General features: G+C 40.1%; 1 protein-coding gene across 1 annotated transcript; it reads right to left on the reverse strand.

Moving 5' to 3' along the window:
* Positions 1-5,578: 5,578 nt before the first annotated feature.
* On the reverse strand, positions 5,579-12,676 carry LOC115155081 (40S ribosomal protein S20). The gene is made up of 4 exons (XM_029701867.1): positions 12,546-12,676; positions 11,640-11,739; positions 11,351-11,424; positions 5,579-5,797 (listed from the first exon to the last, which is right to left on the reverse strand). Exons 1-4 carry the CDS (start codon positions 12,546-12,548, stop codon positions 5,615-5,617), a joined length of 360 nt encoding a protein of 119 aa, XP_029557727.1. The 5' UTR covers positions 12,549-12,676; the 3' UTR covers positions 5,579-5,614.

The following is a 12,676-nucleotide window of genomic DNA, read 5'->3' on the forward strand; positions in this document are numbered from 1 at the left end:
GGTCCTGTTTGTGGGTGAGTCCCAGAAAGAGGGCCAGTTATCTACAAATTCTATCTTTTGGGAGGGGCAGAACACAGTTTTCATCCAGCGATTGAGTTGTGAGACTCTGCTGTAGAGCTCATCACTCCCCCTAACTGGGAGGGGGCCAGAGACAATTACTCGATGCCGACACATCTTTCTAGCTGACTTCCACGCTGAAGCTATGTTGCGCTTGGTGACCTCTGACTGTTTCATCCTAACATCGTTGGTGCCGATGTGGATAACATATCTCTATACTCTCTACACTCGCCAGTTTTAGCTTTAGCCAGCACCGTCTTTAGATTAGCCTTAACGTCGGTAGCCCTGCCCCCTGGTAAACAGTGTATGATCACTGGATGATTCGTTTTAAGTCTAATACTGCGGGTAATGGAGTCGCCAATGACTAGGGTTTTCAATTTGTCAGAGCTAATGGTGGGAGCCGTCGGCGTCTCAGACCCCACAGCGGGAGGAGTAGAGACCAGAGAAGTCTCGGCCTCCGACTCCGACTCACTTAATGGGGAGAACCGGTTGAAAGTTTCTGTCGACTGAATAAGCGACACCGGTTGAGTATTCCTACAGCGTTTCCCTCCAGAAGCCATGAGAAAGTTGTCCGGCTGCGGGGACCGTGCGAGGGGATTTATACTAACGTTATTATCTGTACTTGCTGGTGGCACAGACGCTGTTTCATCCTTTCCTACACTGAAATTACCCTTGCCTAACGATTGCGTCTGAAGCTGGGCTTGCAGCACAGCTATCCTTGCCGTAAGGCGATCGTTCTCCTGTATATTATAAGTACAACGACTGCAATTAGAAGGCATCATGTTAATGTTACTTAGCTTCGGCTGTTTGAAGTCCTGACGAACCATGTCCAGATAAAATCTCCGGGGTAAGAAAGTTGAATGAAAAAAGTTGAGTGAGGGTAAAAAGTAAAAATATACGGTAATGAAAAAGTAAAAACCGTTAGGTAGCAAAGTAAGATCGGCAACAAAAACGCACAGTAGCGTAAACAAGTCTGCAAGTTGTGACCGGAAACAGGAAACAGGAAACAATATCCTCCGTGTCACTTGACGCAGCACTTCCCAGACTGTATTATATATGTACAGTGGGCCAAAAAATATTTAGTCAGCCACCAATTGTGCAAGTTCTCCCACTTAAAAAGATGAGAGAGGCCTGTCATTTTCATCATAGGTACACTTCAACTATGACAGACAAAATGAGAAAAAAAAATCCAGAAAATCCCATTGTAGGATTCTTTATGAATTTATTTGCAAATTATGGTGGAAAATAAGTATTTGGTCAATAACAAAAGTTTATTTTTTTAGATCAGAGGAAAGGGTGCCTCCTACTAGCCCTCTAACACCACTTCCACCAGAATCTGGTCTCCCATCCAGGGACCAACCAGGACCAACCATGCTTAGCTTTCAGAAGCAAACCAACAGTGGGATGCAGGGTGATATGCTGCATATACATGGAGGAGGCTTAATCAACCTAGCCGTCTTGATTACTTCCTAGTCTCATTCTTGCTGGCATCAAAAGTTAAAAAAAAAGTATTTATAGGAGACGGAATGCAATCTAATTGGCCTCAATATAACTCTTATAGAATTTCCACGTGGACGGGGAAATTGGAAATTTAATCAAAGCCTATTGGATGACAATTTGTTCTTAACTAAGACAAAATAATTCCTAATTTACTTTTTTTTGCACAACATACAGTGGGGGAAAAAAGTATTTAATCCCCTGCTGATTTTGTATGTTTGCCCACTGACAAAGAAATGATCAGTCTATAATTTTAATGGTAGGTTTATTTGAACAGTGAAAGACAGAATAACAACAAAAACATCCAGAAAAACGCATGTCAGAAATGTTATAAATTGATTTGCATTTTAATGAGGGAAATAAGTATTTGACCCCCTCTCAATCAGAAAGATTTCTGTCTCCCAGGTGTCTTTTATACAGGTAACGAGCTGAGATCAAGCACGGGATCAAATACTTTTTCCCCCCACTGTATATTGTATTTACTTTGCCACCATGGCCTTTTTGCCTTTACCTCCCTTATCTCACCTCATTTGCTCACATTGTATATAGACTTATTTTTCTACTGTATTATTGACTGTATGTTTGTTTTACTCCATGTGTAACTCTGTGTTGTTGTATGTTGTCGAACTGCTTTGCTTTATCTTGGCCAGGTCACAATTGTAAATGAGAACTTGTTCTCAACTTGCCTACCTGGTTAAATAAAGGTGAAATAAATAAATAAAAAATAATAATAAAGTCAGACATGCACTGTATACTCTAATCATTTAATGCACATGTATCAAACTCAGAGGGCTGATTGTCTGCGTGTTTTCAGACAAAGCCCTGGCGTAGTGTCTGCGGGTTTTTGGTTTTTCCGTTCAATTAAGAAGTAGACACCCAGATACAATCAAGTACAAGGGAGGAGCGAAAACCCGCAGACACTCGGCCCTCCGTGAAATGAGTTTGCCACGTTGCAATCATGACACAAGTTGTGGACATTGACCCACCTTAGAACTGAAAGGATAAAAATATGACTTCATCTCTTTCAGGACTATGGGGGCACTGCTTGCAAAAGTTGGTTTGCATCAAAGTGACTAATTAAACTTTTGGGCACTTTATTTCAAAGGACATGACATCCCACTGCCTACATTTTAGCAGACACTCTTATCCAGAGCAACTTACATGAGTGCATGCATTTTCATACTTTTTTCATATGAGCTACACAGGACTACACACACATCCGTGGTATGAGCTGCCTCCACTGTCCTCACACACGGAGGCGGTGCGTCCCATGGTTGCCTGCAGCAGGTCATAGACGCTCTCGTTGTAGATCTCAAAGGCACCAACATGGCGAACTAGCACCGGTCCCGCTCTCCAAACGACACATCCACAAACTCAACTAAAAGAGAGGCAGAGAACTGCATATAGGATCCACTCTATTAGCCAATGTTTCAAAATACAAATGTTGTCCAACTTCAACAAGATGGGCTTACAGATGTGATGTACCTGTGTTATAAGATACGGAGAGGCTTCGATAGAATTGATCAGGCTGTTGATTTATTTTATTTTTATTTAAATCGGCAAGTCAGTTAAGAACAAATTCTTATTTTACAATGTCGGCCTACCCTGGCCAAACCCTAACCCGGATGACACTAAGCCAATTGTGCACCGCCCTATGGGACTCCCAATCACAGCCGGTTGTGATACAGCCTGGAATCGAACCAGTGTCTGTAGTGACGCCTCTAGCACTGAGATGCAGTGCCTCAGACCGCTGTGCCACTCGGAAGCCCCTGTAATTGTGGATTGTGGAATCTTGTCCCTCTCCTCTTCAATGGCTGTGCGAAGTTGCTGGATATTGGCGGAAACTAGAACACACTGTCACACACATTGATCCAGAGCATCCCAACCATGCTCAATGGGTGACATATCTGGTGAGTATGCAGGTCGTGAAAGAACTAACAGATTCCAGGAACTGTGTACAGATCCTTGCGACATGGGGCCTTGCATTATCATGTGCTGATGGCGGCGGATGAATGGCACGACAATGGGCCTCAGGATCTCATCACGGTATCTCTGTGCATCCAAATTGCCATCGATAAAATGCAATCGTGTTCATTGTCCGTAGCTTATGCCTGCCCATACCATAACCCCACCTTCTGGGATGGCTACAAGGCCCTCCCACAACCTTCCCAAAGTCCCTTCCTATAGGCAGAAACTTAAACAGGAAGTACCCGTGCAAAGGTCTATTCAACTCTAGTCTGACAAACTGTAATCAATGCATCGAGATCGTTTTGATCACATGGACTGGGATATGTTCCAGGTTGCCTCTGAGAACAGTGATGGAAAAAGTACCCAAATTGTCATACTTGAATAAAACTTGAATACCTTAATAGAAAATGACTCAAGTAAAAGTTAATCACCCAGTAAAATACTTGAGAAAGTCAAAGCTTTTGGTTTTACATTTTGTTAAGTATCAAAAGTAAATGCTAAAATATACTTAGGTATCAAAGGTATAAATTGTTTCAAATTCTTTGTATTATGCAAATCTTTCTAATTTATGGAAAGCCAGGTGCACACTCCAAAACAGACAATTTACAAAGTATTTGTGTGAGTCTGTAGGGATGACAAGGGATGTTCTTGATTAGTGCGTGAATGGGACCATCTCTCCTAAGCATTCAAAATATAACGAGTACTTACTTTTGGGTGTCAGGAAAATTTTAAAAGTGCACTACTTTCTTTAGGAATGTAGTGGAGTAAAAATAGTAAAATATAAAATGTAAAGTACAGATACCCCCCCCAAAAAAACCACTTGTACTTGTGGTTCATTTCTTTACTATCAAATGAAAGCTATCACACAAGTCAGTTACACTTAAAAACTAAATCTTTTAAAGTGAGAGCTTTGCAATAGCAATGGCTTGTCGACGAATCACCGTTTCTGATGATCCGTTGAAAAGCCACGAGACAGAAGTACAAAGGTCTTTCATAACCAAGATACATCCCTTTCAACCTACATGAAGAACAGATATATAGAATGGGTCACAAGGTTAAGATTTGTATGAAAGATACCAATAATGCATCTGCTGTGTCAACAGTTTATTGACTAGTGTCTGGCCCTCAGACTCCAAACTGGAACCATCTCTCTCTGGAAGCATATAGAACAGAAACATTAACTCATGCTCTGGAATGCTCTTTAGGTTTTATCACCCAAAGACATCTTAAATCTCCTCTGTCAGTGTTCTCACAGAGGCCCATCCTCAGTAGACCACACACACAATAGCTATAATACTCTGTCAAATAAAACAAGCATTTGATGCAATAAAAGACTTATCATAATCTTGCACTATTTCTCACATACTTTACACTGAGAATAACACTGATGTATACACAGACAGTTCACCAGGAAGTGTTTTGAGGATGTTCACACTGACAATTAAAACCTATCCAAACCAAAACTGAAAGTGCAAACCACTGCAAGGTGACTGGGAATACAGGCAAGTTTAGCCAACTGTAAGGCAATAACCAGGCAAAACATCAGTACAGTGTCAGAATTCAATAACTCAGACATTACACCCGGAAAAGATCCAATCTGTATTCCGTCTTGAAATCCATAGATTAGGGACTCATATTTCATTATTTACTCCTAAATCGTTGCAATGATCTTTTCAGTGTAGTTCTGTTTTGCAACAAATCTAGGTCTACCTCATTACAGGCATGACAAGGGGGTGGCAGACTGATAACTAACCCAATGTTTGCCCTTTCATCGGCAGCAGTTCTACATGAGTGTCACACCGTAACCATTAGTGAGTTACACTTATGCGACTCCTTTCACCAATTAATTTAAACATCCTGTAGTGCAAGCCCACTTGTGATGAGGACCCAACACCAATCAAGTTGAGAACCATTTTTTTTTTTAAATTAAATATTCCTATATTGATAGGTCAATTTCATAGCATACCACAATTTTCCAATAAAACCACCCATCTCATTAGTGCCACCACCAACACTGAAAATCCTGTGGCATTGAATAATGAGCCAAGACTGGCAATTCAGTTTTATCTTTTTATTGCATGTACAAAACAGCTTATGCGTCAGCAATGGTGACCTCGACCTCTACACCAGGCTCGATGCTGATGGAGGTGATCTGCTTGACAATCTCAGAGGGACTGTGCAGGTCGATAAGACGCTTGTGGATCCGCATCTGGAAGCGATCCCAGGTCTTGGAACCCTCTCCACAGGGGGTCTTCCTGGTTGTGATACGCAGAGTCTGAAAGGAGATGAGAAAATAAAATAAGATTATACCATAACTGAACAGACATCCAGGTACTTCCGCAGGTGCTGGAGTTTTAGGCAAACTCATGGAAAACAAAGTTGCACACTGCTGCTCCCAGGTGATATTTATTTAAAACAACATTTTGACCCTCATGGAAGACCTATTTCAGGTGTGGGTGGAATGAAATATATATATATATATACACACATATACACAGTGCTCAGTGACATCACTTTCTGAAACAGGAGGTAAAAAAAAAGTTTCACAATATTAACATTCAATGTATAAAAATATATCATACACAGGGAATGTTATCAATATTTACAGTAATATGTATTTTTTAAAGACCCCCAAACGTGAGGGAGTGGTTAAATCTGATTACCCACGAGAAAAATGGGAAACTTTTTGGGACAAGGTTCCAGAAGGTAATTACAAATGTGGCAAATGCCCTCAATGCAGCTTTATGTACAAATGCAACTTATTTACCCACCCCCGCAAAGGCCAAAGATTTAACTTCTCTAGGGTAGGGGGCAGTATTTTGACGCCCGGATGAAAGGCATGCCCGTAGTAAACTGCCTGCTACTCAGGCTCAGAAGGTAGGATATGCATATTATTAGTAGATTTGGATAGAAAACACACAGTTTCTAAAACTGTCTGAATGATGTCTGTGTATAACAGAACTCATATGGCAGGCAAAAACCTGAGAAAAATACAACCAGGAAATGAAAATCTGGTGCCTGTAGTTTTTTTCAAGTCATTGCCAATCGAACACAGTGAGTTAGGGTTCATTTTGCACTTCCTAAGGCTTCCACTAGATGTCAACAGCCTTTAGAAAGTTGTTTGAGACGTCTATGATGGAACAGAGACCGAACAAGAAGGCTGGGAAGTTGGTGACCCAGGGAAGGACATCACTTCATTGGCGCGCATTCACATAAGGTAGCTCTGTTCCAAAACGTTTTTCAAGACAATGGAATCGTCCAGTTTGAATATTACTGAATTTTCACGTTCTAAAGGCCCTAAAGACTGATGCTTTACAACGTTTAACATGATTGAACGAACGTAAACAGAACTTTTTTGGGGCTTTTCGTTGTGACATTATCCTCACGCGTCCTCCATTTTGAGTAGCTTACCGAACACACTAACAACGGAGTTATTTGGACATAAATTATTAACTTTATCGAACAAACCAACATTTATTGTGGACCTGGGATTCCTGGAAGTGCCTTCTGATGAAGATTATTAAAGGTAAGTGAATATTTAATGCTATTTATGCATTTAGATGACTCCAAAATGGCGGGTATCTAATTGCCTGATGTATTTTTCTGAGCGCAGTACTCAGATTATTGCAAAGTGTGCTTTCCCAGTAAAGTTATTTTCAAATCTGTCAATGCGGTTGCATTCAGGAGATGATAATCTATAATTCTTTGAATAACAGTTTAATATTTTATCAACGTTTATAATGAGTATTTTTGTAAATTGTTGTGCTGATTCACCAGAATTTTTGGGAGGAAATACATTTTCTGAACGTCACACGCCAATGTAAAATGGGGTTTTTGGATATAAATATGAACTTGATACAACAAAAAAATGCATGTGTTGTCTAACATAATGTACTAGGAGTGTCATCTGATGAAGATCGTCAAAGGTTAGTGCATAATTTTAGCTGGTTTTCTGCTTTTGGTGACGCTTGTCCTTGCATTGAAAATGGCTGTGTGTAATTTTTTGTCCATGTAGTGTCCTAACATAATCTAACTTTATGCTTTTGCCGTAAAGACTTTTTGAAATCGGACAACGTGGTTGGATTAACCTGTTGGGGCTAGGGGGCAGTATTTGCACGGCCGGATAAAAAACGTACCCGATTTAAACTGGTTACTACTCTTGCCCAGAAACGAGAATATGCATATAATTAGTAGATTTGGATAGAAAACACTAACGTTTCTAAAACTGTTTGAATGGTGTCTGTGAGTATAACAGAACTCATATGGCAGGCCAAAACCTGAGAAGATTCCATACAGGAAGAGCCTGTTGTCCTTCAGTTGCAACTCTATCGAAAATACAGCATCTCTGCTGTAACGTAACGTGACATTTTCTAAGGCTTCCATTGGCTCTCAGAAAGTGTAATGGGGTGTCTGCAGTCTCTGGGCGAAGTACAGCAGCTCTGATTTTGAGTGGTCGGCCTGGGAACAGTGAGACAGAAGCGCGTTCATGAGAATTCTCATTTTTTTATTTCAGCCTTTGAATGAATACAACATCGCCCGGTTGGAATATTATCGCTATTTTATGAGAAAAATAGCATAAAACTGATTTTAAACAGCTTTTGACATGCTTCGAAGTACGGTAATGGAATATTTTGACATTTTTGGTCACGAAATGCGCTCGCGCGTCACCCTTCGGATAGTGTCCTGAACACACAAACAAAACGGTATTTGAATATAACTATGGATTATTTGGAACCAAAACATTTGTTGTTGAAGTAGAAGTCCTGGGAGTGCATTCTGACGAAGAACAGCAAAGGTAATCCAATTTTACTTATAATAAGTCCGAGTTTGGTGAGGGCCAAACTTGGTGGGTGTCAAATTAGTTAGCCGTGATGGCCGAGCTATCTACTCAGAATATTTGTAAATGTGCTTTCACTGAAAAGCTATTTTAAAATCTGACACTGCGATTGCATAAAGGAGTTCTGTATCTGTAATTCTTAAAATAATTGTGTATTTTGTGAACGTTAATCATGAGTAATTTAGTAAATTCACCGGAAGTTTGCGGTGGGTATGATAGTTCTGAACATCACATGCTAATGTAAAAAGCTGGTTTTTGATATAAATATGAACTTGATTGAACAAAACATGCATGTATTGTATAACATAATGTCCTAGGAGTGTCATCTGATGAAGATCATCAAAGGTTAGTGCTGCATTTAGCTGTGGTTTTGGTTTTTGTGACATATATGCTTGCTTTGAAAATGGCTGTGTGATTATTTTTGGCAGGGTACTCTCCTGACATAATCTAATGTTTTGCTTTCGCTGTAAAGCCTTTTTGAAATCGGACAATGTGGTTAGATTAACGAGAGTCTTGTCTTTAAAATGGTGTAAAATAGTCATATGTTTGAGAAATTGAAGTTACAGCATTTGAGGTATTTGTATTTCGCGCCACGCGATTCCACTGGCTGTTGACTAGGTGGGACGCAAACAAAAGCCCAGGGAAGTTAAGGAGATGTTTATCTATAAAATGGTGTAAAATAGTTGTGTTTGAGAAATTTGAATTATGACATTTTGTTGTTTCCGAATTTGGCGCTCTGATTTTTCTGGCTGCACGGTGGGTTTCACTGGCTGCACGGCCTCAAAAAGTTAAGGGCAGAAAGTTAACACCCTCCAAGTGTGGGTAGCTTTAGGTATTGACAGGTAAGAAAGTCCATTTCAACAGCCACGTTGACAGGTGGTAAAGTTGCAGGGCTCTACAGTGCAAGCATTACATTCCTGAATAAAAATCTAAAGTATGATCACATGCAAGTTACAATTTACATTAGAAAAATGCTGCAGTAGCTGTTTACAAAGTAATACTGCAGTTTTGTTTAATTGCTGCTAATCACAAAGATGTGCAAATCCGATATCCCACCCCGTTCAGCAACATTGCCTGCCAAGGTGCTGTGCTCACTAAAGTGCTGATAGTCATTGGTAACCTCACACCCTTAACTTCTTGGGGTGTAGGGGGCAGTATTTTCACAGCCGGATGAAAAACGTACCCAATTTAAACAGGTTACTACTCTGGCCCAGAAACTAGAATATGCAAATTAGTAGATTTGGATAGAAAACACTTTGAAGTTTCTAAAACTGTTTGAATGGTGTCTGAGTATAACATAACTCATATGGCAGGCAAAAACCTGAGAAAAATCCAAGCAGGAAGTGGAAAGTCAGAATTGTAGTTCTTTTGATTCTCTATCGAAACTACATTGTCTGTGGGGTGACGTTGCACTTCCTAAGGCTTCCATTGGCTGTCAACAGCCTTCAGAAAGTGGTTTGAGCGTTCTCCTGTCACTGGGCAGATAATTGGAGCTCAGTCACTGAGTGGACTGCCTGGAGACAAAGGGATTGGATATGCTCGGTCCCGCGAGCGTGCCCCTCCTTCTTGAATGAATATGCCATTGTCCGGTTGGAATATTATCGCAATTTTACGTTAAAAATACCATAAAGATTGATTTTAAACAGCGTTTGACATGCTTCTAAGTACGGTAATGGAACATTGACTTTTCAACTCTGGTACTATGCCTTTGGATAGTGACCTGAACGCACGAACAAACAAAACGGAGGTATTTGGACATAAATATGGATTATTTCGAACAAAAACATTTCTTGTGGAAGTAGCAGTCCTGAGAGTACATTCTGACAAAGATCAGCAAAGACAATATTTCTAATACTAATTCTGAGTTTAGGTTGCCCCGAACTTGGCAGGTGTCTGTATAGCTCTCTGTGATGGCTGAGCTATGTACTCAGAATATTGAAAAATGTGCTTTCTCCGTAAAGCTATTTTAAAATCTGACAAAGCGGTTGCATCCAGGAGTAGTCCATCTATAATTCTTTAAATAATTGTTGTATATTTTGTCAATGTTTATGATGAGTATTTTTGTAAATTGATGTGCACATTCACCAGCAGTTTTGGTGGGAATACATTTTCTTAACATCATACACCGATGTAAAATGCTGTTTTTGGATATAAATATGAACTTTATCGAACAAAACATACATGTATTGTGTAACAGTGTCCTAGAAGTGTCATCTGACGAAGATCGTCAAAGGTTAGTGCTTCATTTAGCTGTGTTTTGGGTTTTATCGACATGTCCTTGCTTGGAAAATGGCTGTGTGATTATTTTTGTCTATGTACTCTCGTAACATAATCTAATGTTTTGCTTTTGCTGTAAAGCCTTTTTGAAATCGGACAATGTGGTTACATCAAGGAGAAGTGCATCTTTAAAATGGTGTAAAATAGTTGTATGTTTGAGGAAGTTGAATTATGACTTTTTGTTGTTTTGAATATGCCGCCCTGATATTTCACTGGCTGTGTCCTGCAGGTGGGTGTCCCACGTAGCCCATAGAAGTTAAAGGGGCAGCTGTCTTATTTGATATTTTGGTTAAAAGATTCAGACAAAATGAAACAATATAACATTGTAAATACATTTCTTGTTTTAAAAACAGAGCATGGTCAGTTTGTTTTTGATGCAATGATTTAAATATTTTATCAGAAAATCTTGAGTCAGGTATATGGAAAAATCTAACAGCCAGTGGCTGGTGGGCCAAAAAGCACATTTTGGCCATGGATCTGGTCAAAAAACACAAAAAAAAACTCATCGCATCTTCTGCAGCTTTAGTCCTAGTGACAGTTGTCAGAACGAAGTTAGTCACGTCTTCCACAATTCAATCCGAGCCGCCAGAGCGGGCAGAAAGAGCAGGGACATTGATTTGGCATCACCTCTATAGAGACCTGGGGTAGACCACAGATGTGAGTGTCAGGCTGTCAAGGATGCAGCGAAATCCACCATCTATATCTGATACATACCTTGGTGGGCATACGGACTGGTCCCTTCACCTTGAGGTTCTTCTCCTTAGCGCCACGGATGAGGTCTGCACACACTGAGGACACAAAGGAAAACAGTTGCATGTCAAAAGAAAGTAGCATGTGTGTGCCAATGTGCACACAAGGCTCAGAATAGCATATGATAGAAAAGCTATGACACATTCTGGTTTATGTCATCAAGTTATCCTCATAGCCAAAGGTGTTGACTCAAAGTTATGGCAGTATATAACAATTTCACTTATGACTGAATGCCATAGCAAAGTGAGCTTACCCTTTTCCAGAGACTTGACATTGCGGCTAGTGAGGGTGATACGGATGCGATGGATGGCAACCTCAGCCTCAACAGGGGCTTTACCAGTGTCCTTGAATGCCTACAGGTGCAAGAAAATGTGCTCAGAATAACATGTGTGAGAATTTGTCATAACCCCCCTCTTACACTCCTTGCCAACGGTGCAGAAGCAATGAATGCATGCAGAGTAGCCAGGACTGAATGTTCTACAAACAAGCTCCAGAAATAAAGTGAATTAAAGTGAATTAGAGGATTTCAGCATCTGGGGGTACACCTTGTTAGTACAATGGTCACTTAAATTTGAGTTACTTAGGTAATTGCTAGCCTACACACGCGTTGTTTTTATTGACCTAAACAAAAGTAAATGGCTTCAGGCGTACCTAGTAACGTTAACGTTAATAGCCATGTTTCACTCCATCGGTGCATCAACGAAAATTAAATTGAGGTGGAGGTTTATAAACCCAACTACATTTGTACGGCTTCAAAGTATGTTAACTAACCAAGACTTAATGTTAAGTTAGAGTTTGGCAGATGGGGGGGTTACTATAATAAAAAGGGACATGTTCCGTTGGCTAACAAGCAAATCAGGCATCGGCAAATACTTATTTGGTCTCATTTAAAACTATAAACGTCACATCAAAACCGTTGCAAAACTATTTATACGACATCAGATCTCCGCCCATTAATTGAGGAATCTACAGCAAGCTAAAGTTAAGGGCCAAAATAGCTAGCTAACGTCAGCCGTCTTAACTAGTTACCTACTACATTTGTGCGCAATTTCTCGGATTCAAAAGAAAAACCCAACTGTTCCATGTTGCACGTAGCTAGTTAGCTATATGTAATGACTGTAGCTACCGTATAGTTTAAGGAATGAAAATGTTCTCTTACCATTTGTTATATATATTCCCGACCGACTTATTCGTAAATTCCAAGCGAACAGAACAGCGGTGAGTCAGGAACATAAACTCTGTGTTAGTTTTTCGCGAAAGGATAGAATCAGGCCTGCTTCCATATTTATA

Source organism: Salmo trutta, chromosome 2, assembly GCF_901001165.1.
Source record: "Salmo trutta chromosome 2, fSalTru1.1, whole genome shotgun sequence".
In the NCBI taxonomy this organism is placed as follows: domain Eukaryota; kingdom Metazoa; phylum Chordata; class Actinopteri; order Salmoniformes; family Salmonidae; genus Salmo; species Salmo trutta.

Bases quoted from the DNA above. Each gene is read 5' to 3' on its own strand.
- LOC115155081 (XM_029701867.1), bottom strand. The intron at 11,425-11,639 runs GTAAGCTCACTT...TTGTGTCCTCAG, and splicing joins TGTCAAGTCTCTGGAAAAGG to TGTGTGCAGACCTCATCCGT. The intron at 5,798-11,350 runs GTATGTATCAGA...ATCTCCTTTCAG, and splicing joins CAGTCCGTATGCCCACCAAG to ACTCTGCGTATCACAACCAG.